This window comes from Miniopterus schreibersii (genome assembly GCF_964146895.1).
Source record: "Miniopterus schreibersii genome assembly, chromosome: 4".
Classification (NCBI taxonomy): domain Eukaryota; kingdom Metazoa; phylum Chordata; class Mammalia; order Chiroptera; family Miniopteridae; genus Miniopterus; species Miniopterus schreibersii.
In genome coordinates, this window is record NC_138105.1 from 95,582,421 (window position 1) to 95,608,637 (window position 26,217).

General features: G+C 48.4%; 1 protein-coding gene across 3 annotated transcripts in view; it reads left to right on the plus strand.

The window, feature by feature from the left end:
- KCNIP1 (potassium voltage-gated channel interacting protein 1) overlaps positions 1 to 26,217 on the plus strand; it is a 240,125-nt gene that overhangs the window by 206,083 nt on the left and 7,825 nt on the right. For 2 of the 3 annotated variants that reach the window (XM_081136114.1, XM_081136115.1), the window contains exons 2-3: positions 25,315 to 25,439; positions 26,134 to 26,203. In XM_081136114.1, coding sequence (XP_080992240.1) covers positions 25,315 to 25,439; positions 26,134 to 26,203 — 195 coding nt within the window. Of the gene's footprint in view, positions 1 to 20,626; positions 20,660 to 25,314; positions 25,440 to 26,133; positions 26,204 to 26,217 lie in introns of all 3 variants that reach the window. The other variant, XM_081136113.1, reaches the window with a different exon arrangement.

Consider the following 26,217-nt stretch of genomic DNA (forward strand, 5'->3'; position numbering starts at 1 on the left):
GATTTTTGAAAGCTGAAGCACATTCTGAAAAGTTTTTCTTTCCTAAAAACCACCTGCAATTTAAGTATCTATAAGAATAGTTCTGTGTGCACAGAGAGACTCTTTCTTGCCCTTGGTCCCTTATATGTGCTCTTGTAAACGTCCAAACTCAGCTTGCCAGCCCATAACAATTGGGCAAAGCCCCTGCTCCCCACCAAATCCTGAGAGAAGATGCTTCATCCCTGTTTAGAGCTTCAGAGCAGATACCCACTGGGATTCCAGATTAATGCAAGAGCCCCCTGCTTCCTTATAAGGCTGAAGGTGCAGTGAAGCTGCTACCCCTGTGGGTGCTTTCCATGTTCAGAGGTATCCATCTCCCTTCCCTTACTCTAGCATCCCAAGATTACAGCTTTTGGTTTTATGACCACAGAAGATATCATTTATTCATTTAATGTTATAGTAATGAGGGGATTAAGGTGAAATGTAGAAAGTGTGTGCTTAAGACAGCCTCCGGGCACCCTAGGTGGTCAAAGGGATTGACATTTATTCAGCACCCACAATGTCCCAGGTATAGTGCCAGGTGCTTTTATATACATGAGCTAATGTAACCCTCAAAATAACACTCTAAGGGAAAAAATTAAATAACACTGGAAAGTAGATGTCATTGTTCCTCTTATATAAGGAAGAAGAAAGGTGTAGAGAAGTTATAAAAAGTTTCCAAAGATACAGCGATAGCAATGAGGAGGTATTGTCTCTCAAATGTTACCCTCCTTCCTGGACAGCAAGGGCCTGGCCTGTCCTCACGTCTGCTCCACACCTAGGCTTTATGCCAGAGCCTTCACCGTGTGGTGCTGTGAGAAACTCTTCATTCACGTGCCCACTCAGAGGAGAACACCACCTCCTGCTAAATACAAGGCGTGTGGCAGGGCTCTCCTCAGCCTCAGCCCCCATGGGTACAGCCCATCTCCTGCTCAGGGCGGGCTCCCAGGCTGTCTCGAAAACCTCTCTACTTGTATGACCTGCAGAAGAACAGCCAGACCCCCCCTCCTCCAGTCAGGGGAATGCACTCCGTGTTCAGAAGCCTTCCCTTGGATCTCAGAGGGGTATCTGGAGCTGCCCAGGCCTAGGCAGCCACAGCCTGATGACCCCCAACATGCCCAACAAAATGGGGCTGGCTCCAGTCCATCCACTACCTGCCCGCCTTTCCCCCAAACCCATTCTGTAACTGAGAAAATCTTCTAAATCCAGCTAGATTGGCTTCTATAGAATAGTTGATATTTTGCAATCTGCTAGAGCAAGCATGGTAAACTTTTAAAAATTTCTTTTTCTACCCAAGATCATGGATTCTGAGAAAGAGTGAAAGCCACATACACACCAAAGCAACTGGGTATAACTGGTTTGAGGTTCTTCAAAGACAGAGAAACATAAAATGTTCAACTCACCAGATTTGTAAACACGTTTTTCCTATTTATTTATATAGTTGTTACAGAAGCGATGAATTCTCACTTTTGAAACAACCCCTTACACTACAGATAAAGTGAACGTGCTCATAGCCCAATCCCACCTCTATCCCCAGGCTGAGTACACTGGGACGCCAGCAGTGCTCAAAAGCTAAAGATGACGCAGAACATACAATCTATTTAAGGAATAAAATAAACCTGCTTAGACAGCCCATAATGCTTTCAACTACAGACATAACTGGAGAGAAAGGAGGAGGGGGAAAATAAGAGAGGAAGGTGGAAGGTAGAAGGCGAGAGGAGATGATGGCAGGATGGAAAGAGGTAAGGCAGGGAGAGCGAGGACGGGAGGGCCGGGGCAGTAACCGGAGGGAGGTTTAGCCAGGACTGAGGCGAGCTCTTGATCTCTGAGGTCCGCTGGGGTGCCCAGTAGGACACGTCCCACCATCACTGGCCTTTAGAGTTCGCTTAGCTAATTAACAGTGTATCAGCTGCTCTTTGTGCTTCAACCTCTAGAGACTACACTGCAGAAGAAAGTCACAGCAGCCCACCTCCACTTGATCTACGGTCAGGGCACGATCCCCCCAGACAAAACCAGCCCCGGGGAGAAACCCCGCCTTTGTCTCTAACGTCCACGAACTTGGCCGTCAAGAGCAGTCTGTCTAGTTACTCCTCCAGCCGTCTCTCGGGCTGGGCGTTTGAGGTTTTCTGAAATAGTTCGGTGTCACACACAGTCATTTGTTTATTATATTCAGTGCAGGCATTGATCCGGCGCCCTTGAAATGAGCAAGCACTGCAGTATTGTTCCTTTATTTCCTTCAAGGCCACGTTCAAAGATTAAAAAGTCAAAGCCACCCATGGATTGCTCCTCTCTGCCTTCCCCTCCCCTCTCTGTGCCCCTTGTCTTCTCTCTGTCCATCCCCAGGGCCCCAAACGTTGCTCACACGCCTCAGAGATTTCAACTGTGATGCCCAGTGGAGCTGATCTTTCCATTCGCTCCCTGCCCGACTTCCCTGCTTTTAATCCATCTCCAGCAAAACTCACCCAGCCTATGTGCCATTCCTCCTGCACCCTGACTGATCTAGAAATCCTCTTGAAAACCAGATCCCTGCTCAGGCAATCACTTTGTCAGTGAATTTGTCTACGAAGGGCCTGAGTAAAATATTTTCCTTAATTATGGTGTTAGCATAGCATACTGGCTTTAGTCTGTTACCTGTTTCCATGTTTGCTTAACTTAAAAGCTAGAGGGAAGATGGTTGAGGTGACTGTCCCCTCAGGAATACTCTAAGCAGTGCCTCTTTGGGGGATTGACTTGAAGAAGAGAGCTGGCTCTGGCACCAAGAACAAACACTTGTTGAATGAATGAATAAATGTCTTTATCCTGGAGGGGCTCACTCATGAAGACAGTGATTACATCTGCCCTGTTCACCACATATTCCTTGTGCCCAGCGCAGTACCCTATGCCTAGTAGCTGCTCAGGGGGTGTTGAATGAATGAACAAATAGCTGCTGGATGACAGGCCCACAGATTTATTTCCAAAGCTTCCTCAAACCTTGGAACGCACTGGGGCCCAAGTCAAAGGCTTCCGACTTCACAGCAAAGCCCGCACACCCCACACCATGTACAGAGATGCTTCTCGCCCTCTCCAGCGGCCTGTTTTCCTTCAGAGCCTGGCTCCTTCTCCAAACCTCTCTTCCCTTCCTCCTACACATGCTAAATATTTCCGGAAGCTTGCTGTTCCCCTCTGGCCTGCCCTGGGGTGATCACCTGACATTTCAGAGAATATTCCAAGGATAGAGAAGTTCTCCTGCTTGCTAAATAGACATTGGGTAAAAGCCAGCGAATGAACAGATTCATGCACAGATGAGTGACCATCCCTGTTCATCGCAGAGGCCCTGAGAGCCCTTTCAAGCCCAACCCTGAGGCACTCTCATTGTCATGTCTACATGATTAAGAGAAGAACTCTGAGCGACATCAGTAGACCCAGACTCCAGACTCAGCCCTATCCCAGGCACACCAATGTCCCTCTCTGGGGGACAGTTTGAATTAGATCAGTGGTTTCCAAATGGTGATCTGCAAAGTTACCTATGGGATTTGGGGAAGGACAATGGCATTCTCCTGACCTCCCACCCTACCCTAGCATTTGACTACTTTCATGTATTTTACATTCTTAGTTAGCCCCTGTGCAAAAATTTCCTTGATTAAGGAATTCCTTCCCTTTATAGGAGTTTGAAAACCTCCTAAGACCTGTCTGACCTTGAAGTTTTCATAGTCCCATGATTCCACTTCATGCAAGACAACACATGGTGTACTTGGGTCACAGCCAAGGCCACAGCATTCTCTACAACACCTTCACCATGACAACCACCCATCAGTTAGGACGCCTTATGTGTGCACTGGGCCCGAGCTATAACCCCGGGAACCCTGGAACCATCAGCAGCCATAAAACACAGACCTAATGAGCGATATTTCCGTTCCCGTGGCTGCTGGAGTCAAAATAAGTTAAGGGAGTGCTGCGAAAGCCAAGATGAGGTCACCAAGCTTCTGGCACGGAAAAGGTATATTTCACGGAACGCTCAGCTGAACAAGACCCTGAAGAGCACGGAAGTGATCGGGAGTCATGGACATAACCCTGGAATTGAGTCAGAGGCCAGAATTTAAACCCCAGCTCTGCGATTTGCTGACTAATAACTTTGGGCAAGGTATTGAATTTCCACGAGACTTAGTTTCCTAATCTGTAAAATGGGGTCATATAACCTACCTTGCAGGATGTTGGGAGGATTCATTGAAATGAATTGTGTGAGAACATTTGGCTCAGTGCTAGCACTTAATAAATATTCTACAAGGGGCCACAGGGAGGAAGTGATTTGCTCAACATCACGTCCTCAAGGTCACACGATGGTACCATTATCATCGTGTTCCCCGAAGCTCAGCACTGCCATGGTCTGAGAGGCTCCTGGTGCCCAAGAAGCCGGCAGGGCCCACTGAGCATGTGCCTCAGTTCCCCTTGCTTCAGGAGTACGGCCTAGAGTAGGCGCCAAGCCACCACCCGAGAGTCTCACTCTCAGGAATTCAATATAGAAAACGCATTAAGGCCTGTTTACATGGAAGTGCTGTTTATAATCATTGTTCCCCACGGGATATTCCCCACTGCTTCCTCCAATCCCGCTTTAAACTGCTCCACTAATAGAGCTTTCCCGGCCTCCTCGGAGAGACATTCACAGAGGCTAATAGAGACATAACTCAAAAATTGCTTGATATACATGCCCTCAATTTCCCCAAGAACCACCTCGGTGAAGATCACCAAACACGCAGCGCGCTCATTGGCCAGATGCAATTAGACACGCGTGCTGTGAAACGCACGGCTGCTGGCCAGCCAGGTCTGCGCAAGCCGCAGCGGCCACTGCGCTTGATCCTAAGACCCCACCAAGGCCAGGGCAGCGGAAAGAAGCGGGCTGCTTGATGGGGGCCCGAAGGACCCCTCCTCTCGAGTCTCTACTCCAGGCCATTTTGGACAAGACAAACAGGCTTTTTTTTAAAAAGCTCCAGGTCAGGAGAAGCAAAGAATCAATGCTGAGCAACTGCAGGAAGAATCGCTCCCACCTCTCCATGTGGAGGAGCAGAGGCGGGCAGAGAAGCTGGGCCGATTTATAACATGGCAACACCCTTGCAACATCGTGCGAGCAACATGCACTACAGAGAGACCCCAGGACAGGCTCTGCTTACCCTCCGCGGGACCCCAGAGAGTCACTTGAGCTTTCTGAGACTTAGCTCGTCAAGCCGCTAACTGGGAATATGAACATCACCTCCCGGGATTGCTGGGAAGATAAAAAATTAACCAGTGTAAACGCACTCGGCATATCTTTACATAGGAATTCATGAAACTTCTAGATAAATCTCCTCTTTCCTAAAATCTGAATATGGAGGGGGTGGGGGTGCTTATATGCTTGTTAAACAGATAAACGGGTGTTGAGCAAATCCTAAGCGTACTAAAATTAAATTAAAGGAGATGAACTAGGACTGATTAAAAGAAGTTTGACTTACCCAAAACTAATAAACTTAATGAAACTTGGTATCTCAAGAGGAAATTAATATAAGTTAAAAACAGCATAGGTTCAAGGTGACTTTAGAGAAGTTTCTGGAGACTAGATCCATAACTGATTAATAAACTAAAAGCACAGAGAACTGCCCAAGGCTAGAAAAGTAGAAATCCAGTGCTCCTGCCCCCCCCACCTCCCTTTTTACTACAGAAGGAATCAAAGCCCAGAGCATGGAAACCAGGGATTTCGGGGTGTGGTTCTGTGTTCTTTGCCCTGTGGTGGCCTCCCTGGGGACAGGCCAGCCCTCCTACACGCTGTCTCTTCAAGATGGTAACAGACTGATCCCCAAGCAGGTTAACCCAGAGCTCAGTTCACCACCCACTCTCCTCACACAGGAATAGACAGGAGGGGAGGGGGAAGGAGCCCCACCTGCCGCACACCTACTATGTGCCCGGTCCTGAGTATCACCTAATCCTCGGGAAGACCCTGACAAGCGAGTATCCTGCACATACGAGGAAGCGTCCTTGGGCGGGTGATGTAAATGTACGGAATTCACCAACCTCCCTGGGCGTGCATCCAATTCTCTCCACCTCTCCAGCTTCACAGATGCAAACGTCTGGCCCCAGAAGGCTCTCAATCAGCGTGACCTGATTTGAACTTGCGTGACTGAGCCTCAATCAAATGATAAATGCTGAGATTTTTCAATTGTATAAGGTGTTTGAGAGGCCCCATGAATTCTCCTATCGTATACTGTGGGCCATTGTCAGTGCAGCAGGTACTTTCTGGTTTTGCTCAGGGGAGGGACTAGCGAGCAGAAGAGTAGGGGGCTCAGGAGGGGCGGCGGCCGAGAGGAGGGCGGGCAGCCAGAGGCAGGCCGGGGGCGCTCGGCCGGGGCCCACCCGTGCCCTGGCGGCCTTGGCAGGAGCCGCGGGGCAAGCACCGGCTCGCTCCCAGAGAGCCTCGAGCTCTGGGGCAGATCCAGCTCAAATGAGAATCCTGGCCTGGCCCCTCCGGGGTGACAAATGCCATCGATCCCGGATGAGGAGAAGGCTGACGTGCTCTCAGCCAAAGCCCTCAATTTATCTTCGGGACAATTTTAATTGGAAACCTCGCCTCGCTGCTGCCCACTTTTTCAGAAGTAATTAGAATGCTAATCTATAAGAAAGATGTCTATTAAGTATAAATTAATAATAGATAATACATTTTAGCTTGCAATTTTGAATAATACTGCCATCTCGTTCTTAAAGTAAAAATTCATATATTTTTAATAAGCCTGAGACGGTTCCCAATGAACCACAGATGGTTCATTTTTATTACCCTATAAAGAGACATTATGGGTAAATGCGGTGTTTTGTTTTGTTTTGTTTTTTAATGGCAAAACAGAACCTTAGAGATGCTCTTTTTTGGAGATCTCCAAGCACCTTCCCAGCATCGGGGCTCCTTCCTGTCAGCGTGGAGACTGAGATGGGGAGGTGGCCTCCACCGCCCTCCCAGACGCGCTGATCCCCAGACCTTCATCCCCGACCAAAGAGAAGCAGTGTGGCAAAATCAAAAACAAAGGCAGTTCAAATTCCAACTTTGTCACTTGATAACTAATAAGCAAGCCCTAATGACCTAGAAACGGGTGTTTATAAAGTGATCCTCGTGCGGTTATTTAAGGAGTCTATAGTGCAGGTTGTGAAATGCATTGGACGCAGCAACTTCACCAAGAGGCTCTCCCTAAATGTCCTTTCCTCTCCTCTCCCCACCTGGAACCATGAGGAACATCCTAAGCTGTTCACATAGGTGCCTGTGCACATCACCAGGCTTTATATCTGCAAGGGGAACAATTATGTTCTGTCCATTTGACAAACATCTATGAATCCTCCTACGAAAAGCCACTGAGTTGGAGAACCAATAATTCTGAACTATCCTAAGAAGATGAAACGTGTAGAACACATGGGTGGTCTCTAGCTATTCTCACAGCACTGATCACCAGGCCATCGACTTAAAATAGCCAAAAATGTCAGCATTAACCACACCGATCCTCTGTAACAGACCCTTTGCTGGGGACAGGGGTACCGAGAGGTGTGACACAGTTCTCTCCCAGCCTTCCTCACTGCCAAACACAGTTCCACCCTCCACCCAACTGCACAAACCTGGGAAGTCTTCCTTGTCACCTCTCAGTTCCTTTCCCTCACACGGCCCCTCCCCTACATCAGCCAGCCTGGTGGACTCTCCCTGCCAGAGAAATACAAAATCTTCCCCTTGCTGGTCTCCTTCAAAGTTCACACCATGTCTCAGCCAGTTGCAATACTCTCCTAGCAGGTCTTTCTGTATCTTATTGAAACATTATATGCACCAGAACCCATGTAACTGATACCCAGACTTAAAACAGAAGGCAGCGGAGGGGACGGATGACCACAACACCGTCCCTGAGGCCCCCCGTTTGTTCCATTCCAACCACTGCCTCCAAAGATAACGCCACCCCGCCTCCGACAGCGCAGATCAGTTTTACCTGCGCTCTCCACAGCCGTCCCTACGGCGGGCTGCTGCTGTAGTTCATTCACTCACAGCACGGTGTAGCATGTCATTGTGTGAATATGCTAACGACATGACGTGGTCTTTATGTTACGGTCGATGGACAGTTGGGTGAGTTTCCGCTTTGGGCCAATTATAAATGTGATACTTCTGCTTCGTGTTGCTTTAAAGATGAAAACCCCAGGTTGACGGATCTGACCGGTTACCTGACACCACTTCCTCTCCCGGTCATTCTGCTCCTCCACCCGGCCTCCAGTTGGTTCCTCAAAAGGAGGAGCTCATTCTCACCCCGTGGTCCTTGCACATGCTGTTCCCTTTCTCAGAAACTCTTTTCCCACCACTCCCTCACTTTTTCACTTCAGTTCATATGTCTGCAGGCTCTCCTTCCTTCTAACTCAAATTATACTCTTTCTGGTTTTTCTTCCTCATATGACCCCCACTCTGCCTTCACAGCACTTAAGTTGACTCATAACTGCATATTCACGTGTGTGATTATGTGTCTAACATGTCAGTCCCACTGAACGGAGCACATGGCTGACTCATCTGTGACCACGTTGCTGGCACTTAGACTAGTACCAGGCACAGAATAGGAGCTCGGTACACTTTGGTTAAATGAGTGACTGAACTTGCCATAGCCTCAAGGAGCCCATGGTCAAGGGAGATAGAAAAGCCTCTCTGTATCTACCATACGATGTGCTGGGTGCTGTCTGGGGGAGACAGGAAAACTCCCATTTCAGAGGAAGTAGTCCTTGAGGTGACAGAAGAGGGTTGCACAACTCCAGCAGGTACCATTCACACTGTAGTCTAAATAGTGTCCCCTGGATGTGTGCAGTGCAATGGGATAGGGTTGCAGGAGACCTGGGAAATAACCCAGCAGACAGGCACCGGATAGAGGTAAGAGCACGTGCAAAGGTGTGGAAGAATCACCCAGGAAGTCGTGTTGCAGGAACAGCAAGCTCTGGCAGAGAGTGAGTGTGGGCGGGAGGGTGAGAGTGGGTAGGAAAGAAGCGACAGAGAAAACCTGGAAGCTAAGCAGGGAGCAGCTCATGAAAGGCCTGGCCTGCCTCATTAAAGAGCATGGCCTTTCTCCTGCAGGCAATGGGGAGCCATCGAAGGCTTTCAAGTAAGGAGCATATTCAGATGTATTTCCCTTGAACATCTGGTTTTCTCCCTCCTCCGCACAGGAGGTTCCTAAGAAGCGGCGTCTCATCTTCTCTCCCCATTTAGAATGTCACATGCACACACACACACACACACACACACACACACACATTCCCTTCCCATCCAGTAAGCTCCCACTCCTTCAGATTTCAGGCCGGCCACCATTCCCAGGGAAGTCCTCCCTGATTGTCCACGCTACACTGGAGCCTCCTACCACTCTCTCCCATGGCACCAAAGAATGCTCCCTTGCAGTGCATCTCACAGTTGCAATTTATATTATGTGTCTATAATTCTGAGGTTAAGTCCCTCAGGCACCAAACTGTAACTTCACTGGGGACAAGAACCACACCTACCTGCTCACCATCGCAGTCCCACTGCCATCAAGTACCTGGCACGCACTGGACACTCCATAATTATGTGCCCTCTGAACAGCTGTTTTACAAAGGCCCTTCTGCCTGCTCATGCAGAGAACCCATTGATCCAACCTATAGGCTGGAGGCCGAAGCTTTGCTATAGCCTTGGGTACAGATGCTGAGTATGTGAAATCGAGGCCCAGGCATGTTCATGCACAATGTTCCAGCTAGGAAATGTCACAGGAGGCATTTTGAACCCATGTCTGTCTGACTGTAGATTCTTATTTTCTGTATCGTTTATGCTTTGGCATTTGGAGCCTTGATCCTGGAGAGACTGTCCTTCCCAGAATCAGCAAATTCCTGGGAATAGCAAATGATTCTCTACAAGTGTGCCGTCAATATACAAACCAATAATCAATCCAGAACCCTTTCCCTAACCATCTCTTTATCTAACACACACACACCAAGCCAATGTTCACTCTGCCCTAAATCACCCCAGGGCCAGGTCCTGGACAATTAGGAAGCTCCCTCCCCCTTAGCTCAGAGGCTGCCAAAATTATTCAAATTTTCTGATCTTAAGCTTAATCAGCATACCGGTCCTGCCTCACCCATTCCTTCCTATGAAAACCCCAATAAAGACTGTGGGCCACACTTGCCCCCTCCCTTTGCCTCCAGACCAACCCTGGTGCTTCCCCGTGTGGCCCTGCATGGCATGCCACGCTGCCTATTTTTAGAGATCTGTGAATATAAACTTCTTTATGCATGACAGTCATTTCTATGTCTACATGTCTTATTGTACCTGATTAAAGCAAATGCTGGGTACAAATATAACACAAAATCCTTTTAAGGTATTCAGGTATCCCAAGGTCCTAACTCCTTGAGGATGCAACTGTGCAGTGAACGTCTTTCCAATCCTCCTGGCTCCCCACACGGCCTCTCAGAAGCACTCGGGAACGTTTGCAGATAATGAACGAGAAGCTCTGGGGAGCCCTCGCCTCCCGAGAATCTGTTTTAGCCCCCACATCGGGCCCAAGCACAGAGCTTCCTGCAATGGCCTCGGGACCAACCAGTTTTACAAATTATCAACATCTCCCCATTAGCTGTTGCAATATTAAATTGTGTGACTGGAAATGAATGAATAATCCCACGGGCGAGTGAGGGAGACCAAGCAGCGGGGATTTAATAACAAGTCCTGCCCTCTCTCCAAGCGGAAGGTCTCCCTAATTAAATATTAAAAATCTATCCACACAGCTACTGCAAAAAAATTGCTTTTTCAGCAGTGGAGCTTTGAGACACTTCCTCAGAAGACCCAGGTGCTATGGAAATGTCCTCTCGGGGACCCAGATGAGGGAGCATGGGAACTACCACACGACAAGCACTGTGGGGTGCCAGGCCCAGGTCTCTTACATGCCTTGAACCTTTGGTCCTCATGAGGACCATGTGACATGGGTAGGATCACATCCAAGTGGCAAAGTTGGAGTTTCACCCAGTTTGACGTGGTTATAAAGCTACACACGTGATACGTAGTTAAGAACAAGGGTTGTGCTGTCACCCAGACCTGGATTTGAGTCCCAAGCCTGCCGTGTCCGAACCGTGTGGCCTTGGGCAGATCACCTTAGCTCTCTGTCTCGAGTCCTTTGTCTGTAAAAGGGTAGCAGTGTGGAGCTCACGGGGTTTGGGGAGAACTGCAGGAGATAATGTACATGAAACTCTAGATGCAGGTTGGTACCTAGGAAATGCTTCTGAAATGTCAGCTACTGCTCTGATCGGCGGAAGACACCCCCGCCCCCCCCAGTGTCTCAGAAACGCCTCCTCCTGAATGGAGAGTACCCTGGCCGGCCCACCGCCTCTAACCAGGCTGTGTCCCTTTTTTCTTTACACGTTGGGGATGAGTTATTAGGGGCCCTTTAGCATCTATTGAGCACACACTGCATGCCAGTTACACCTCCATTCATTAGCTCATTTAAGTCCCACGAGAGCCCTGCAAAGGAGGGGTTATTCCCGCCATTGCCAGGTGTGGAAACTGAGATGGAAAAGCAGAGCATTGCAAAGGCCTCCACGCGAGGTGCTCCACCCCCAGCCGCCTGGCTTCCCGGGCTCCTCAGACCCGGGATTCCATGTGCTCCACGTTTGCCCTTTAGGCCAACTTTAAAATAACCTTTATGGATTTCTTCTTACTATTGAGAGCACTGAGTCTTGGAGGATGGAAGTGACTTGCTCAAGCTAACCAGCTCTTAGACCCGGCTTTTGACTGCAGAGCTCACCGTCAATGCCCTCTTGCTGGTGCTCAGCTGGGCCACCGCCTTCCCCGACCCCCTGTATAAAATGGGACTTCCAGTGACCATTTCTTTCTAGTCCTGTAACCTTGCTCTATTTTCATTCACAGCACACAGCACCACCTCTGATCACTGCTCTTCACCACCCAGTGCCTAGAAGAGTAGCTGGCACCTAGGAGGTACTCAGCAGTTATCTGTTGAATCAGAGAATGGTGTTGTGAAAACAAGTCTGAATTGGTAGAAGGACTGGCCTGAGTTCAATCCTGCTCTGGCAGGAATCCGGTGTGTGGCCCTGGACAAGCCCCGTTCCCTCTCTGGGCCCCAGGACCCGCATCCGTGATGTTAGAGGGCGGGATAAAAGCATCTCTCTGTAATTCGAATGCTCTGTGACTTATACAGTTTGTTACCCAGTGAAGGTTGCTTTCATGCTCAGAAAAGGGAAACAAAATTGAAATGCTACATGGAGGGCAGAGAGCTTGGGGCAAGGGAGAAGGGGAAGGGGACCCCTGAAACAATTTGGTGTCTCCCTTTCTGCCACCTAAGACTGGGGTCTGCAGATTCTCAAGTGCTGAGAATGTGAAGAGCGTAGCTGGGGGAAGTTGGCCCCTGACTTGCTGAGGCAGAGGACCACAAGGTACAGGACAGGATCTGTGACTATAAGCTTACTCAGCACCCCCTGAGGGACCCACAGAGTGACCCCTGATGTCGGGAAGCATCCAGCTGTCACTCAGACGGTGAGACTTGTCCACCCTCCTGTTCCCCATCCTTGTGACCTCAGGGACAGCTCCTACGATCTCTGACTCCATTTCTCCAAATAAAACAGGAATGTGATGTTTTCTCTTTCCTCTCCGAACCTATTTTCTCCCCTGCAAAATGGGAATAATATGATGCCCGCCCTGCCAGAGCGAAATGATGTGAAAAGCGCTCCATAAAACATCAGCTGAAAATGTGCTGAACCAGAATCCGTAAGTCTACCCCACCCTTAGTAGGCGTGATGTTAGCAGCCCAGAAGCAAACACCAGAGGGCACAGCCTGAATCTGTACAGGGGCCTCTCTAATCACAGGGCACCCTTTTTTCTCCATGTTGCCTAGGACCCAAAAAATGAAATTTTGTCATACTTCTAGATTATCACAAAACACACAAAGGCCACTTAGAGAAACATGGTTTGGAGTAGGAGAGAGGGATTACAAACTCCCTCTCTCCTACTCCAAAGGTATTATAGATGAGTGATGATGCATAATAACTGTCCCTTGGTCTTAGTGTGGAGGGGTAATAGGGAATAGTGGGGACTATGGTTTACTAGAGAGCACATGCCTATCTAAAGAGAACCACTTCTCCTCAGCTCCAGCCAGTTGCTGCCGTGTGATAATGCAGGCCTGCATAACCATAGCTTCAGATCCCAAAGAGAAGCTACAAATCTATCTTTCATGTGAAATAAATGTTGACAAAATACACAGTTAGAAGAAGTGACGCAACAGCTGTACCCTGTGGGCTGCCAGATTGTGATTTCTGAACTAAGCTGTCCAATGGCAGAATTAGCTGCTAAATTAGCCAAATACTTTCCAGATATTCCCTTGGCTGCTGTCTTGGGACTCTTCATATATTTCCTATTTAGCTCCTTGTAGCTCTATACACTCTTAGCAAATAATGAGCACTTACTAAGCACTTACTAAGCACCTACTAAGTGCAAAGTGGATACTGGGCATTATGTGGGAAGAGGGATACCAAAAATAAAAACCAAACCAAAACAGGGACAAGGCACTGTTCCCACACCCACCCCGCTCAGGTAAATGAAAGCTGCAACACCCGAAGGTGATTTGGTATCTGCTGGGTGATTGTTAGAGTGCTTCTGGTGGTTGGACAGAAAGAGAGCTTTCCACGTGGCCGTCTGTGAGAGTGGCCCGGAGGGGACGGCTCTTAAGCCAGGTTTAGACAGCGGCTGGGGTTGGGGTCAGCTGATCCCATGCTGTGGCAGAGACAGGGGCCCAGACACCAGCAGACCGTGGCTGCGCAGGAAACCCATGCTGGGCAATTGTGGGGAACTGCGCTGGAGTGGTAAACTGGCCCCCAGTGTGGACTCTCCAGTGCCAGCTGGGGAATCTGGGCCTTTATCCTGAAGATCTTCTGCGGGGAGGTGGTGGTTTGTGGTGGGGCAAATTGACGGAGTGGTGCCTCCTTACCCTCCCGCTTTCTCCAGGATGAGGGGCCTGGCCACGGGCTCCAGGGCTTCCTCCAGGCCCCACTCTCACCTCTTGTTTATTGCGGACCAAACGGAATAGACAAGCAGACAGAGCTTCCCCGGACGGCCTGCGCAGGCTGCTTCCTTGGGGGCGGGAGGATGCCTTCACGGTAATGATCTGGATCCTGGAACAATTCCGAGAGGCAGCAGGCCTTTGAAATAGGCAGTATTTCCTTTTTTTTTAATGATGGTTTCATTTTCCACTTTTATTGGCCCTTCACTGATTGCTCCCGGGCTCTCCGACTGGCTGTGAGCTGCGCTGACATTTATAGAAATCAATACATTAATAAATCACGAAGTTCATAACGTCTGATTTGCTTCTAAATGAGACAGAACTATTATCACCATAAAGTTGCACATAAAATAGGCCCAATTGTGATGTATTGTGTAGTCTAATCAAAGGCACTGGAGTGAATAACCTTTCCCCCGAAGAAGGAAGCGATCGAGGCTGAATAGCTTCATTAATAATTCAAGGTGTGTCTGCCAGGCCTTCATTTATTAAGCGCGCGGTTAAGAGGCTTCCGAGCTGCGTCCAGGAGATGCCACCGCGCCGTCTCCTCCCGGCTCTGCGCAGGCCGACGGCCGCCTCCCGACGGCCGGCTGCAGGCCTGGCCTTGGGCTCTCGCGCCCCTGCCGGGCCTGATGTCCAGTTTCCTTCCCAGCTACGGAATGGACCAAACAGGTCACACAGCAACTGCCTGGATTACAAAGGGCAGAGGACTTGAGCCACGTAATGACTCTTGGGGAGAAGAGGCAGGACATTTTCTCAAGGACTGTCAGTGGCTACGTCTGTGTGCTCAAGCTCCAGGCTGTGTTCTGGGGTCCCCCACCCTCAATGCTCTGTGCTGTTCCATGGCACCCGCGGACCGAGGTGCTCGACACTCTCTCATCCAGAGCCCTGTGTTTGCTCGTGTCCACTGCAGTCAATACAGATTGATGATATTCACTTAAGCCAATTAACGTCCAGCCTGAACTGGCAATTGGGTGCCGCTGACAGAGCGAATCCCAGATCGAGAAAATCTTCCCCTAGTGGAGAGAAACCCACGTAATTAACTAGATCCATCAGAAAAGGCATGATCGTGACCTAGAAAGTATCTAACAGATGTGATTACTGGACTCCACTGTCAAGAATGAACCTTAAAGTCACAGTCATAATACGTGGAATAACATTTTTTGAGTGCCTACTATCTGCATAGAGCACTTGCCATATCTCATTTAGATTCGCAGCTACATGATTAGTCTAATAACCATATACCTCCTAGGGATGGTGAGATGATTGGATCAATTGTAAAACTATTACCGTGCTCTCTGAGCTCCCCAAGATAGGCATGCAATCCGAGGATACGTTAATACTGAATTTCAGCAAGTGCTCCCTTGGCCGAGCCCCATCATTTCCCCGACTGTGCTAATTCTATATGGTGTACAGAAGTTTCTTTTCACACCACCAACAAAGAAAGGGTTTATTTGGTTGCATTACAGGTGCTGAACCTACTCTGTGAAGTTGGTTTGGGGGCCCCGAGGGCACTGATTTGGGAGAGTTGAACACATGCCTGCTCTCCTAAAACAGCAGACGTGTGTGATAGAGCCAGGCCGGGCTGGTGGGCCTGCACTTCCCTTCCCAAATCCGCATTCAGCGAGACTGTTCACATCAGGGAAATTAGAAAATTCTGTCAAACAGGATTTCCCACCCTCCCCACCAAGAGCCAGTGTTTACATTTTTCCCAGCCCACCAAAGCGAGCCCTATGTTTAGGGACCATCACTGGCAGGTTGTGACACTGCCTGGGCTGAAAGACAGGCGTTCACACCTCAGCCTGACCCTGATCCTGTGAGTGTCCATGGAAGAGAAGACTCTGTGCCAACCTGAGATAAATACTATTCACATGGCAATTTTACCTTTCCTTTCAGAAATTCCTTCAATCTCTCTCTATACCTTCATTTTTCCACCTCAAAACTATAAGTGTCCTTTCTCCTTGGACACTCCCTCCCTGTCCCTCATTTGCAATGAATTGTCATTTATGCTTCTCATTCAAAAGAAGTAACAGTATAATCCTCTTATAATCCTGCCCATATAATCCTCTTATTTCCTGCAGAAATCTTCTAGACCCACATGCCCTGTCCCCAACACAGGGTGGCCTCGGCTCATTAACTGGCCACATGCATATGCTGGAACTTCAGGGCAGTGTCCAGCTGAGACCAAAGGAGAAACGGCCAGAGGTGTCCGCAGTCCGGCCTGAATCCTATGCTGGCAGGATGGGGGCCTCATTTGACTAATTGCCCCCTGGAGCTAATTGCCTTCTGGTCCTGGAACCCCATGCCGGGCTCCTTCTCTCTGCCAACCCTGGGCTCTAGATGCCTCACTTCTAGGAGTGTCCCTGTTTTTTCAGTCTTGGTGAAAAGTGTGTGAATGTTACTCTGTCACAGAGCCAACAGAACTGTGACTTCTGTCACAATCTGGGATGTGACCTTGTGAAGTTTTAATAATTGCATTACGTTTCTGACCATTTCCACCACCACCTCTCAAGAAGTTCCAAGGTGCAGCTGACACCCCTTCCCACACACCCTCATTTGGGGAGAAAGGTGAGAGAACTGAAGTATATTGTAGGTGGAAGACTTTTCCAGTCATTTGATCTGGAAAACCTCCCATGCAATAGAAGTAGCAGTACTCAAAGATTTTTTTTTTAGGACTCCGGGGTTTTTTTTAGAGCATTTTGAGGTGTAAATGAATGAGGAATGTATAAATTCAATTTTGCTTAAAAGGGGCAGGAAGGTTTCAAGATAAAGAGAGCAAACACTTGGAGCAAAACACGAGTTGAGTTTTATTGAGCCAAGAAGATGGAAAACAAGTGTCTGGAACACTCAGAAAATCTTTATCAAGGCTCAGCTCAGCACTCGAGGGACTCGTTAAATTTATAACATTCAGAGCTGATGAGTTGTGGATGCTGTGTGGGTCTCAGCTAGTTTATGACTCTCCTCCAAGCCCGGGCTGTAGGAGTCTTGGCCTCCAGGTTACACTTCAGGACCAAATGGAATTGTCTCTGCTCCACATAGACACCAACAGGGATCTTCACCCCCAATTATATTGGGGTGAGTCATTAATCAGAAAGATGGTGCTAAACTCTTCCAGAGCAAACCAATCAACCATGTTTAAGGGGAGATAAGAGACTACATTTTCAGATGCCAGCATGCCATCACTGACATAGTTTCCAACGTAACCAACATAGTTTAGGCCACACTGAAAATGAACCACTGGAAACACTAGAAATATGAATTCAAGAGGAAGCACCACATTCAACTGTATGTACATGGTCACCTAAGTTATTTGTTGCTCAAGAATGTCACTCTCTTTTAAATTCCCCTCTAGGTATAATTTTAATAGGATCCCACAGTTTTGATATGCTGTATTTTCATTACCATTTAGCTCAAAATGCTTTCTCATTTCCATGAGATTTCTTTTTGATACGTGGATTACTTGGGAATTAGAACCATACTGCTTGGTTCCCAAACATTCGGAGATTTCCTCCTTTCCTTTTTGCTCTTGATTTCTTGTTAATTCCACTCGGGACAGAAAACATTCTGAGTCATTTCAGTTCTTTGCACTTTGTAGAGATTGGCTTTATGACCCAGGAATGGTCGGTTCCAGTAAATGTCCTATGTGCACTTGAAAAGCACTTGTGACATTCTGTGGTTGTTGGGTAAAGAGCTCTACGTGTGTCACCGAGGCCAAGTGTGTTACTTGCATTGCTCATATCTTCTGTACTTTTACTGATTTTTTATCAGTTATTAAAGGGGTGCTTTTAAATCTCCAGTTATGATTGTGAACTTGCCACTTCTCATTTTTATTTTATCAGCCTTTCTATGTGTTTTGAGACTATATTATTAGTGCATACTCATTTAGAATTGTTGCATCTCACAAAAGCTCTCTCTTCCTCTCTAGCAACGTTCCTTGCCTCACACTCTACAAAATCTGCTGTTAAAATAGCCATGCTGGCTTTTCTGGCTTGGGGTTTGCATCCTGTATCTTTTCCATGCTTTTGCTTTGACCTTTCCTGTGTCCTTATGCTCACAAGTAGCCTTTAGTTAGGGCTTGGTTTTTATTGGAAGATTGCTCTCTTGTATTGAAGATTTTCCAGTTGTCTTTGCAAACCTGCTGAGAACTCTATTTGGCTCTGCAAACTTTTCGCTTTGGCGTAGTTTCTCTTGACCTGTCTCTTAGAAACTGGCACCTGCCTTGAGGGGATAAGCCGCCCGGGCTCTCAGCTCACTGCCCTGTGGCCCCTCGGGTCTTGGCCCCTCAGGTCCTGAATGTCACAGTGGCGCTGATCCTGCTGTGGGTTCTGCTCACGCCCTTTGCTCTTAGCAGACTTTCTGCTCAATTCCTCGACCTCACTACCCACACCACTTATAAATCAGCACAGGCTTTGAGTTAAAAGCAGCACTGCCTGCCAGGCTCACCTTCATGAGCTGTTCTTTCCTCCGGAGTCATGGCTCCGTAGCTCTTCCCCCCGCAAGCAGATGTGCGTGGGTTTGCCAGCCCCCTTCCCAGCTCCAGGGAGAGGGCAGCTCTGCCACAGAGAGCCTCCCGTTCCCTGGTCATTTGGCAACTGCGCGCTCGCATGCGCTGTTACCTGGTCCCCCCTTCCTTCAAGACCTCCCCTGGAAGCTGTCTCTGTCCCCCCCCCCCGGGTCCCCTGCCACCCAGGTGGCATTCCTTAAGAGCTTCCTCCCCTCCGCTCCCAGAGTCTTAGTCACAGCCACACGGCTTGGCATGATTTGCCCATGAGGAGTTTCAGACCTTCAATCCTCAGCACCCCACAAACGGGAATATTACCTTTGGGGCGCGCTGTATGGTGCAAGTGTTAAACTCGTCCATAACATCTAAGAATCACGATACAAACAGTTTTTAATTGTAGCATCTCTTGAAAAATTGAAAGATCTGGGCTCACTGGGCATAAATTCCACATGACAACAGCTAGCCGCATAGCAGCTGCTTCCCTTTCTTGGGCGATGGCTCCCCGGCACGGCTTCGTATGGTTGCACGCCCGTCGCCTGCCTCGTCTGAATTACCTGCCAACTGTCATGAGCATTTGAGTTTGCGACCCCCGGTCTAGGTGTGCGCCTCCCTACCAGCCTGAGAACTGCGCCGGACCCGACGGGTGTCCGTCATCCCTCCCTGGCATGCCGGAGACGGCCCGTCCAGGTTGGTAGACACGTCTCTATGAAAATGCTGCCGGAGCACTTTTAGGGCAGTGAAACTGTTCTGTAGGGCACAGTCCATTTTACGTTTGTCAAAACCCATAGACTGTACACGCCAAGAGTGAACTCTAATGTAAACTCGGGACTTCAGTTAAAAAATAATCGATCAATCTTGTTTCGTCGGTTCTCGCAGATATACTGTGCCAAAGCCCGGTGTTAGCGGTAGGGACTGGGAGGGTGGGCGTATGGGAAATCTCTGCGTTTTCTGTAAACCTGAAACTGCTCTCAAAATAAAGTCTATTAGAAAAAAATCAGTAAATACAAATGCTACTTAACCAGAGTGATAAAAGAAGGCAACTAATTCCAGCAAAATAAGTTTCTCCTATGAAATTCAGGTCAGGAGACAAGAGCAGAAACACTTAGCAGTGGATTCCCACCCATAGCGTCACTTTTGGAGGCGGCAGGAAACTAAGCCCTTCCCGTAGGGGTTGTGGGTGGGGAGCGATTAAAACATACTTAAGGCGGTGGCCGGGCTGCCTTCCAGTCTTGTCGGGGCTGCTAGAAGGGCAGGAGGAAGTTGAAGTAATCACCTGCAGAGGAAAACCAGGCTGATCCCCAAATAGACTCCCGGGGGGGAGCAGCAAATAGAGCCCCTGTGTCCCGCTCTCTTGGACCTGGGCCCCCCAACTCCACGGTACCGTGAGGATGTTCTAGGGCTGATGTTTTGCCTTGTTTCGCACTCGGCATCACAGGGAACTCTACCTGCCCCCGCTCTGCCCACATGTCCTAAGGTGCTAATGAGGTTTTTCAACAGCCCTTTTCCTTTCCTGCATCTTTTTTACCTACCGGCTTCAGAAAGGGCCAGAGGAGCAGAACTGAAGATTGCAAGCTCTGGGAGAGCAGGGGACGGAGTTGTTCGGTTCACTGAGACGGTGGGTGGGGCAACTGGAAACCTACTTTTGCCCCACCCTGTATGTATGGTAGATGCTTCATTGATTGTTGTTGAATCAGCTTCGAATCACAAAGTAGCAGAGAGGGGAGGCGGGGCCTCCACCGGGAGGGTATCTATAAGCCGCTCTTCACGCAAACTCGTGGGATTTGCAAGGCCCATCCGCATCCGCGCACCCTCTGCCCCCTGCCATCCCATCTCTTCCAGCTGCATGGCTGCATGGCTGCGGGCATGCTCAGGGCGCCCCCTGCTGGGAGCCGTGGGCACTGAGGCTGGCCCAGCGCCCAGGCCAGTCCTGACGGTGGGAGGCGAGCCCGGCTCAGGGGCAACACCTCTTGGCCTAGTGGAGCTGGACGGCAACCTGACACCCTCAGGGCAGAGTCTCCATGGAAAATTAAAGTGTGTTTTGCTTTTTTGATGAATGGATTTAGTAAAATGTTTTCTTACTTTTTCCTAGACATCACCTGGTGGTATTACCAGTATCAGAGAGGTAAAAAAGTTTAAACTAACTTGACTACTTGGTCACATTACTTTCAAAGGGAGAGCTATTTAATCGAGTATTTATGTTTTGTAATTAGTCTTCTCACTCACCAACTTTCTGTGCCCCTTGTTAACAAACCCCACCTGTATAGAAACAGTTGGAAACATTCTTTTAGAGACAAGTTATGGGGAAAGCTTCGCTCCCCTGGAGCAACTGTTATGTTTTCCTCTCATGGGCAATAAAATATATATATAAGCACTCAGAGCCAATTTGTGGTTCAAGTGTAGTAACTGCTTAGAACAAATGACCTGAATTTCTATGTTCTCTTTTTCCCTGTGGTCTTGACCTCCTAATCGAATCCACATTTTCTGAGGCAGTTTTTCTTATTACTTTATCTCTTATTATTTTATTATATTTATTTCATATAATTGCTTCAATTCCTTTGTGAAACAGAGTGGAATGTGTTAAGGTAATAGTGAGGGAGAGAGGAAGTGGTCGACGGAGTGGGGCAGGTAGGAGAAAGGTAGGCAGTGTGGGGATAGCACAGATAAGGAGCCAAACACCGAAATGTTTCCGGCGCCAGGGAGGTGGCGTAACTGAAGGAAGGGGGCCAGGGGTGATGGAGGGAGCGCTGGATCTGAGCCACTGCTCAGATCTCGTAAACTGTTGCCTTGTGACAACTCGAGACCCAAGTCAGATAATCCCATTTCCCAAGAAAAATCAGAAATCCAAATGTGTACATGGATCCCTTATGTTTAAATATTGGCAATTCATTCCCCCCCAAAAATTAAATTTTTGTAACCTCAAAGCTGGATGGGTGGGTATAAAGTCCAACCCAGAGACCTCAGATGGAGAAACTATTTTCAGTCCAGGGAGAAGGAGATGGCCATGGTCTTTGGTCGCGGTCATGCTCATAGGCCTAGCAGAGGAGACACCTCTGCAGCCCCCGCCCAGGCCTGTGTCCGTGGGTTATGCATATATGCAAATAAGTCCTGAATCGTCTTCTCCAGCCTTCATCCACTACCGTTAGTGATTCGGTCTCATTTTCCCTACGGCCAGTGATAGATGGTTCCTCCCTTTTGAAGATACTCCTACTTAGAGAACTCTTTTTTCTGTTAGGACACCCATCTCCCTAATATTCGGATGGAGAGGGCAGTGGTCCCCCGTTCCCCACCACACACGGGGTTTAGTGATTTACGGACATAAAAACATTTTCCAAATTAAAAGTAGTGTAATTCATCGTTGTTGTGGAGTTATCGCCATAGTATGAACTCTCTAAGTTAATTTTCTATCATCCAAATTCAGTCTGACTTGGGAACTGGCTCATAATTATTTTTAATAACAAAAATAGTAATAACAAGCAATATTGGGCCTCAGAGACTCTTAACAAACCTCAAAAGAAACTGTCAAACACGCTCCCTACCTGTTAATCCTGTCTCCTCCTCTAGCCAGGCACTTGGGCCACCCTCCTTTCTTTACCGGGACCACCTGGAGAGCACCCAGGGACTCTCTGGGGGGCCACAGGAGAGATGTGCACACCTCTGCAACCCTTCCTGAAGTTTCTTCAGAAAGTATTTACAGAGGCCAGACCATGAGGCAGCTAAGGAAAGGAAGGAGGGAGCTGGAGTGAGGCAAAGGAGTGCCTGGGGCGGGCACCCCTCGAGGGTCACCACAAGTACAGGCAGATTCGTGGTTTCCATTCGCACATCATGGCACATGAGGGTCACGATCAGCACAGTTTTACCAAGAAAGAGATTAAAATTGAAAACAGAATACATCTCTCATTAGTAAGGAAAAGAATTCATAAAATTTTTGCTCCAAATTTTTTTTTTAATTTTGCTTTTAAGTATGTGTAGGGAGCCGGCTTGACAGTATACTGGGTTGTGATGTAAACTCTAGTTCTTACTATAAAACAATACGAAAATCGAGAGCTGCTGGTTTCAGCTCCATATGCCCACATGCAGGCTACTTCCCAGCATCTTGAGTCCCAGAGACACGAGTTTCCTTCCACAGTTGATCTCGCCATAGCCTGACGAGGAGAGGGTATTGGAAAGGAAAACAACATGAAAGCTTGGCAGTCAACACCCAAATATTCAGGTATTCTAGAATCCGCTTGATATGGAAATTGATCCCCCTGCCCAGACAGCAAACAAATCATTTATTAACAATGTCCAGTTCCACCTTAATAAAGTGGCTTTAATATTTGATATTTCAGTAATTACTTAGTACATTTTTAATAAAGGGAGCAAATGCAGTTTCTGAATCAGAACCTCTCAAAATCCTGCAAAGAGATTTCTCTGAACTTGGGAGGAAGCTGGTCACAAGATGCTTAATAGAAATAAGACAATCTTGTAAAAATATCTTTAAGCTTCTAGGTAAGATAAACTGGGAAGGTATACCAGATGCCTTCAAAAATACACCATTTCTTTCAAAAGTACATTTGTGTCTTCCTTACTTACACTTTAATATAACTTTTGCCTCTTTTCAATGTTAAATATCTGTGCATTTTTTAAAAACTTTTTAAATTGATTTTTAGAGAGAGAGAGGAAGGGAGAGAGAGAGGGAAACATCTATGTGAGAGCAAAACATTGACAGGCTGCCTTCTGCATGTCCCCTGCCAGGATTGAGTCCCCAACCTGGGTATGTACCCTGACTGGGAATCGAACTGGCAACCTTTCGGTGCACAGGACAAGGTCCAACCAACTGAGCCACACTGGCCAGAGCTATCTGTACATTTTTAGATAAAATTACTATTGAATCTAATGCTAGGAGATTTAAACCAATAATTTGATTTGTATTTTTAAATGAGCTAAAAATATATATGAGTGAGTTAGACTTATGTGGGGGTTTTGCTGTTGTTTGTTTATAATTGCTACTTGTTAGCTACAAGCATAACAACAATTAAAGGCCCTGTAAGACTCACAAGGACGTTGGCCTCTCGTGGCTGTGCTATATAAACAGAGAATCTTATTTATGTTGGGGAATCCGCCTGCTCCCAGCACGTAGAAAGATGACCGCCAGGAATGTCCCCCAATTCCTCTGCCTCCCCCTTGGAAACTTAGCCAAACAGCCAAACGCCCATCCCCTTAGGGAAAGGTACCAGATTCAAACTCACCGTGATGGAAACCTTTCCTCTTGAAATCAAAGCATCAAAAGGAAAAGTGGTGCGAAGAGGCGGACCCTGACTAGAAGGATGCGCAGAGCCCCGCACCCGCCCAGCCCGCCCCCTCTCCGTGGCCGTGGGGCGACGGGCCCATGTCCTTTCCCGCAGCCTGCCACCTCATCGCTGTTCTCGCCAGCCCAGACTTACAGTCGTTCAACATACGGATTTGGTGACATCTGCTTGACAGCAGTGGGCAGAAGGGGTTGGACGGTAACCGATTCCTGCCGGAGTGACTCTGTAGGAAGGCTCTGGCAGGGCCGGGGGACGCACACGCGCTCGCCGGCTCACCAAGGCGCTCCAGGCTCCACTTCTGTGGGTCTGGGATCCTTCGGTAGGAGGCGGGCAGGGTCCTCGCTTCAGTTGACTGCCACTTTCTAAATAACTGGTGAAAATGACGCTGCATGGCAGTTAAACTGCCACTTAAGACAGCGGTTCTAAGAGCCCTTCGGTGCCTTAGAAACTTTTGTTTGTATAAAGTAGCTCCCATTTAAGTCCATTTCTTATTATGTGAGGCTCTCTAGTAAATATTACGAAACAATACTATAACATGCATTCCTGCCTTTCAATTAATATTTAATGCTATAATTGGAACTTTTTGCTAGATCATGCTAGCCTTTCTCTAGTTGTCCCAAATGGTGAGAGTTTACTCTATGCTTTTGTTCGTCTGTTTTTTAAATGTTTTTATTGATTTTAGAGAGAGAGGAAGGGAGAAAGAGAGAGAAACATCGATGAGAGAGAAACATCAGTCACCTGCCTCCTGCATGCCCCCTAATGGGGATCGAGCCCGAAACCCTTGCATCTGCTCTGACCAGAATGGAACCGGTGACCTCTTGGTGCCACACCAGCCAGGCACTTTATGTTTCGTTTTGTTTTATAATAGTCCCATCACCAGTAGTATTGTTTATTTGTGTAAGGTTATTCTGCTTAGGACTTTTAAGTTTCAGGAAATATCAGTCTAAAGTAAATCATTAATTTAAGAATGATAAAGATACTTCACGGAAAAGAGAAGCTGGGCCCTACCGAGTCACAGACCCTTAAACTGTTCCTCAAAACCTCTCTCTATGTTTTTTTTTCCTAACAGGCCTGTTTCCCATTACTGTTTGGAAGGTGTAGATCAATCTGCTCACTTACCTGTGTCTCTAGAATATTCAGATGTTCAATAGACAGCAAATTGAACATGCAAAGAAATTATTTCAAAAGAAAGGGAAATGTTTTCACATGGGCTTATTTTTAGCACCTCCACTCTCAGCTTCACTTGGAACATGTTTCTCTCCAGCGCTCGAGCTCCCTCACCTGGTGCCTGACACCTGGAGAAAGGGCTGGGCTGATGGTGAGACAGAAAGGGCCTGGGCAGGGCTTCCTGGCAGGAGGGTCATCTGCAGGTGACCCCAACCCATGACCTCGTGTCCCAGATCACGACACCACCCTTGACCCAGCCCCAGTGTGGTCTGACAAGGCAGCCCCGAGGTCAGCATCCCAATGCCATCTCCTCTGGTTCCAGATAAGATTGAAGACGAGCTAGAGATGACCATGGTTTGCCACCGGCCCGAGGGCCTAGAGCAGCTGGAGGCCCAGACGAACTTCACCAAGAGGGAGCTGCAAGTCCTTTATCGAGGCTTCAAAAACGTAAGACCCCATGGCCCCCGGAGGCCAAGCAGGCCTTCCCTGGAGCAGGGCCTCCCAGTGCCACGGGGCCCATCAGGGAGCTTTCCCATCTCTGTCCTAAGAGGAAGACGGTCAGCTCTAAAGAGGGGACATGAGAGCAAGACCACCTGGCTAGAAAGGAAGACCCCAGGTGAGGATGAGGGTCTAGCTTAGCGTAACCCACTCACACTCACTGTTGGCGGTGGCTCAGAAACCACGGGGTTTCGGTCTGCGGCTCCCCAAGCCGACAGAGACTGATAAGAGAGCCCAAATGTGGGTGTATTCATTGACTGCATATTTCACATGCTGAACCTCACAACACCCTTGTTGGGAGGGTCCTGTTAGCCCCATTTTACAGCTGAGGGCATTGAGAATTGGACACTGACGCATTCACAGTCACAAAACTTAGAAGGGGCTGAGCCAGGAACCAGCCCAGGACTTTCCCATCCCAAAGTCCACACTGTCTGCCTCCCAGTGCCCGTTCTCTGAGGAAGTCCATCACTTTGCAAAGTGGCTTCGATCCTAAGGTGGGGCTGACCCCCAGCCACTCACCTCAGGGCCACGGAAGTCCCTGCCCACCAGAGATCACGAGGAACCCTCAACCCCAGCGTTGGACCCGCCTACTGCTCCCGGGACAGGCGCCCAGCCGCCCCCTGACTCTGTGCCCTCCCCGCAGGAGTGCCCCAGTGGTGTGGTCAATGAGGAAACCTTCAAGCACATCTACGCTCAGTTCTTCCCCCACGGAGGTGAGTCCCACCTT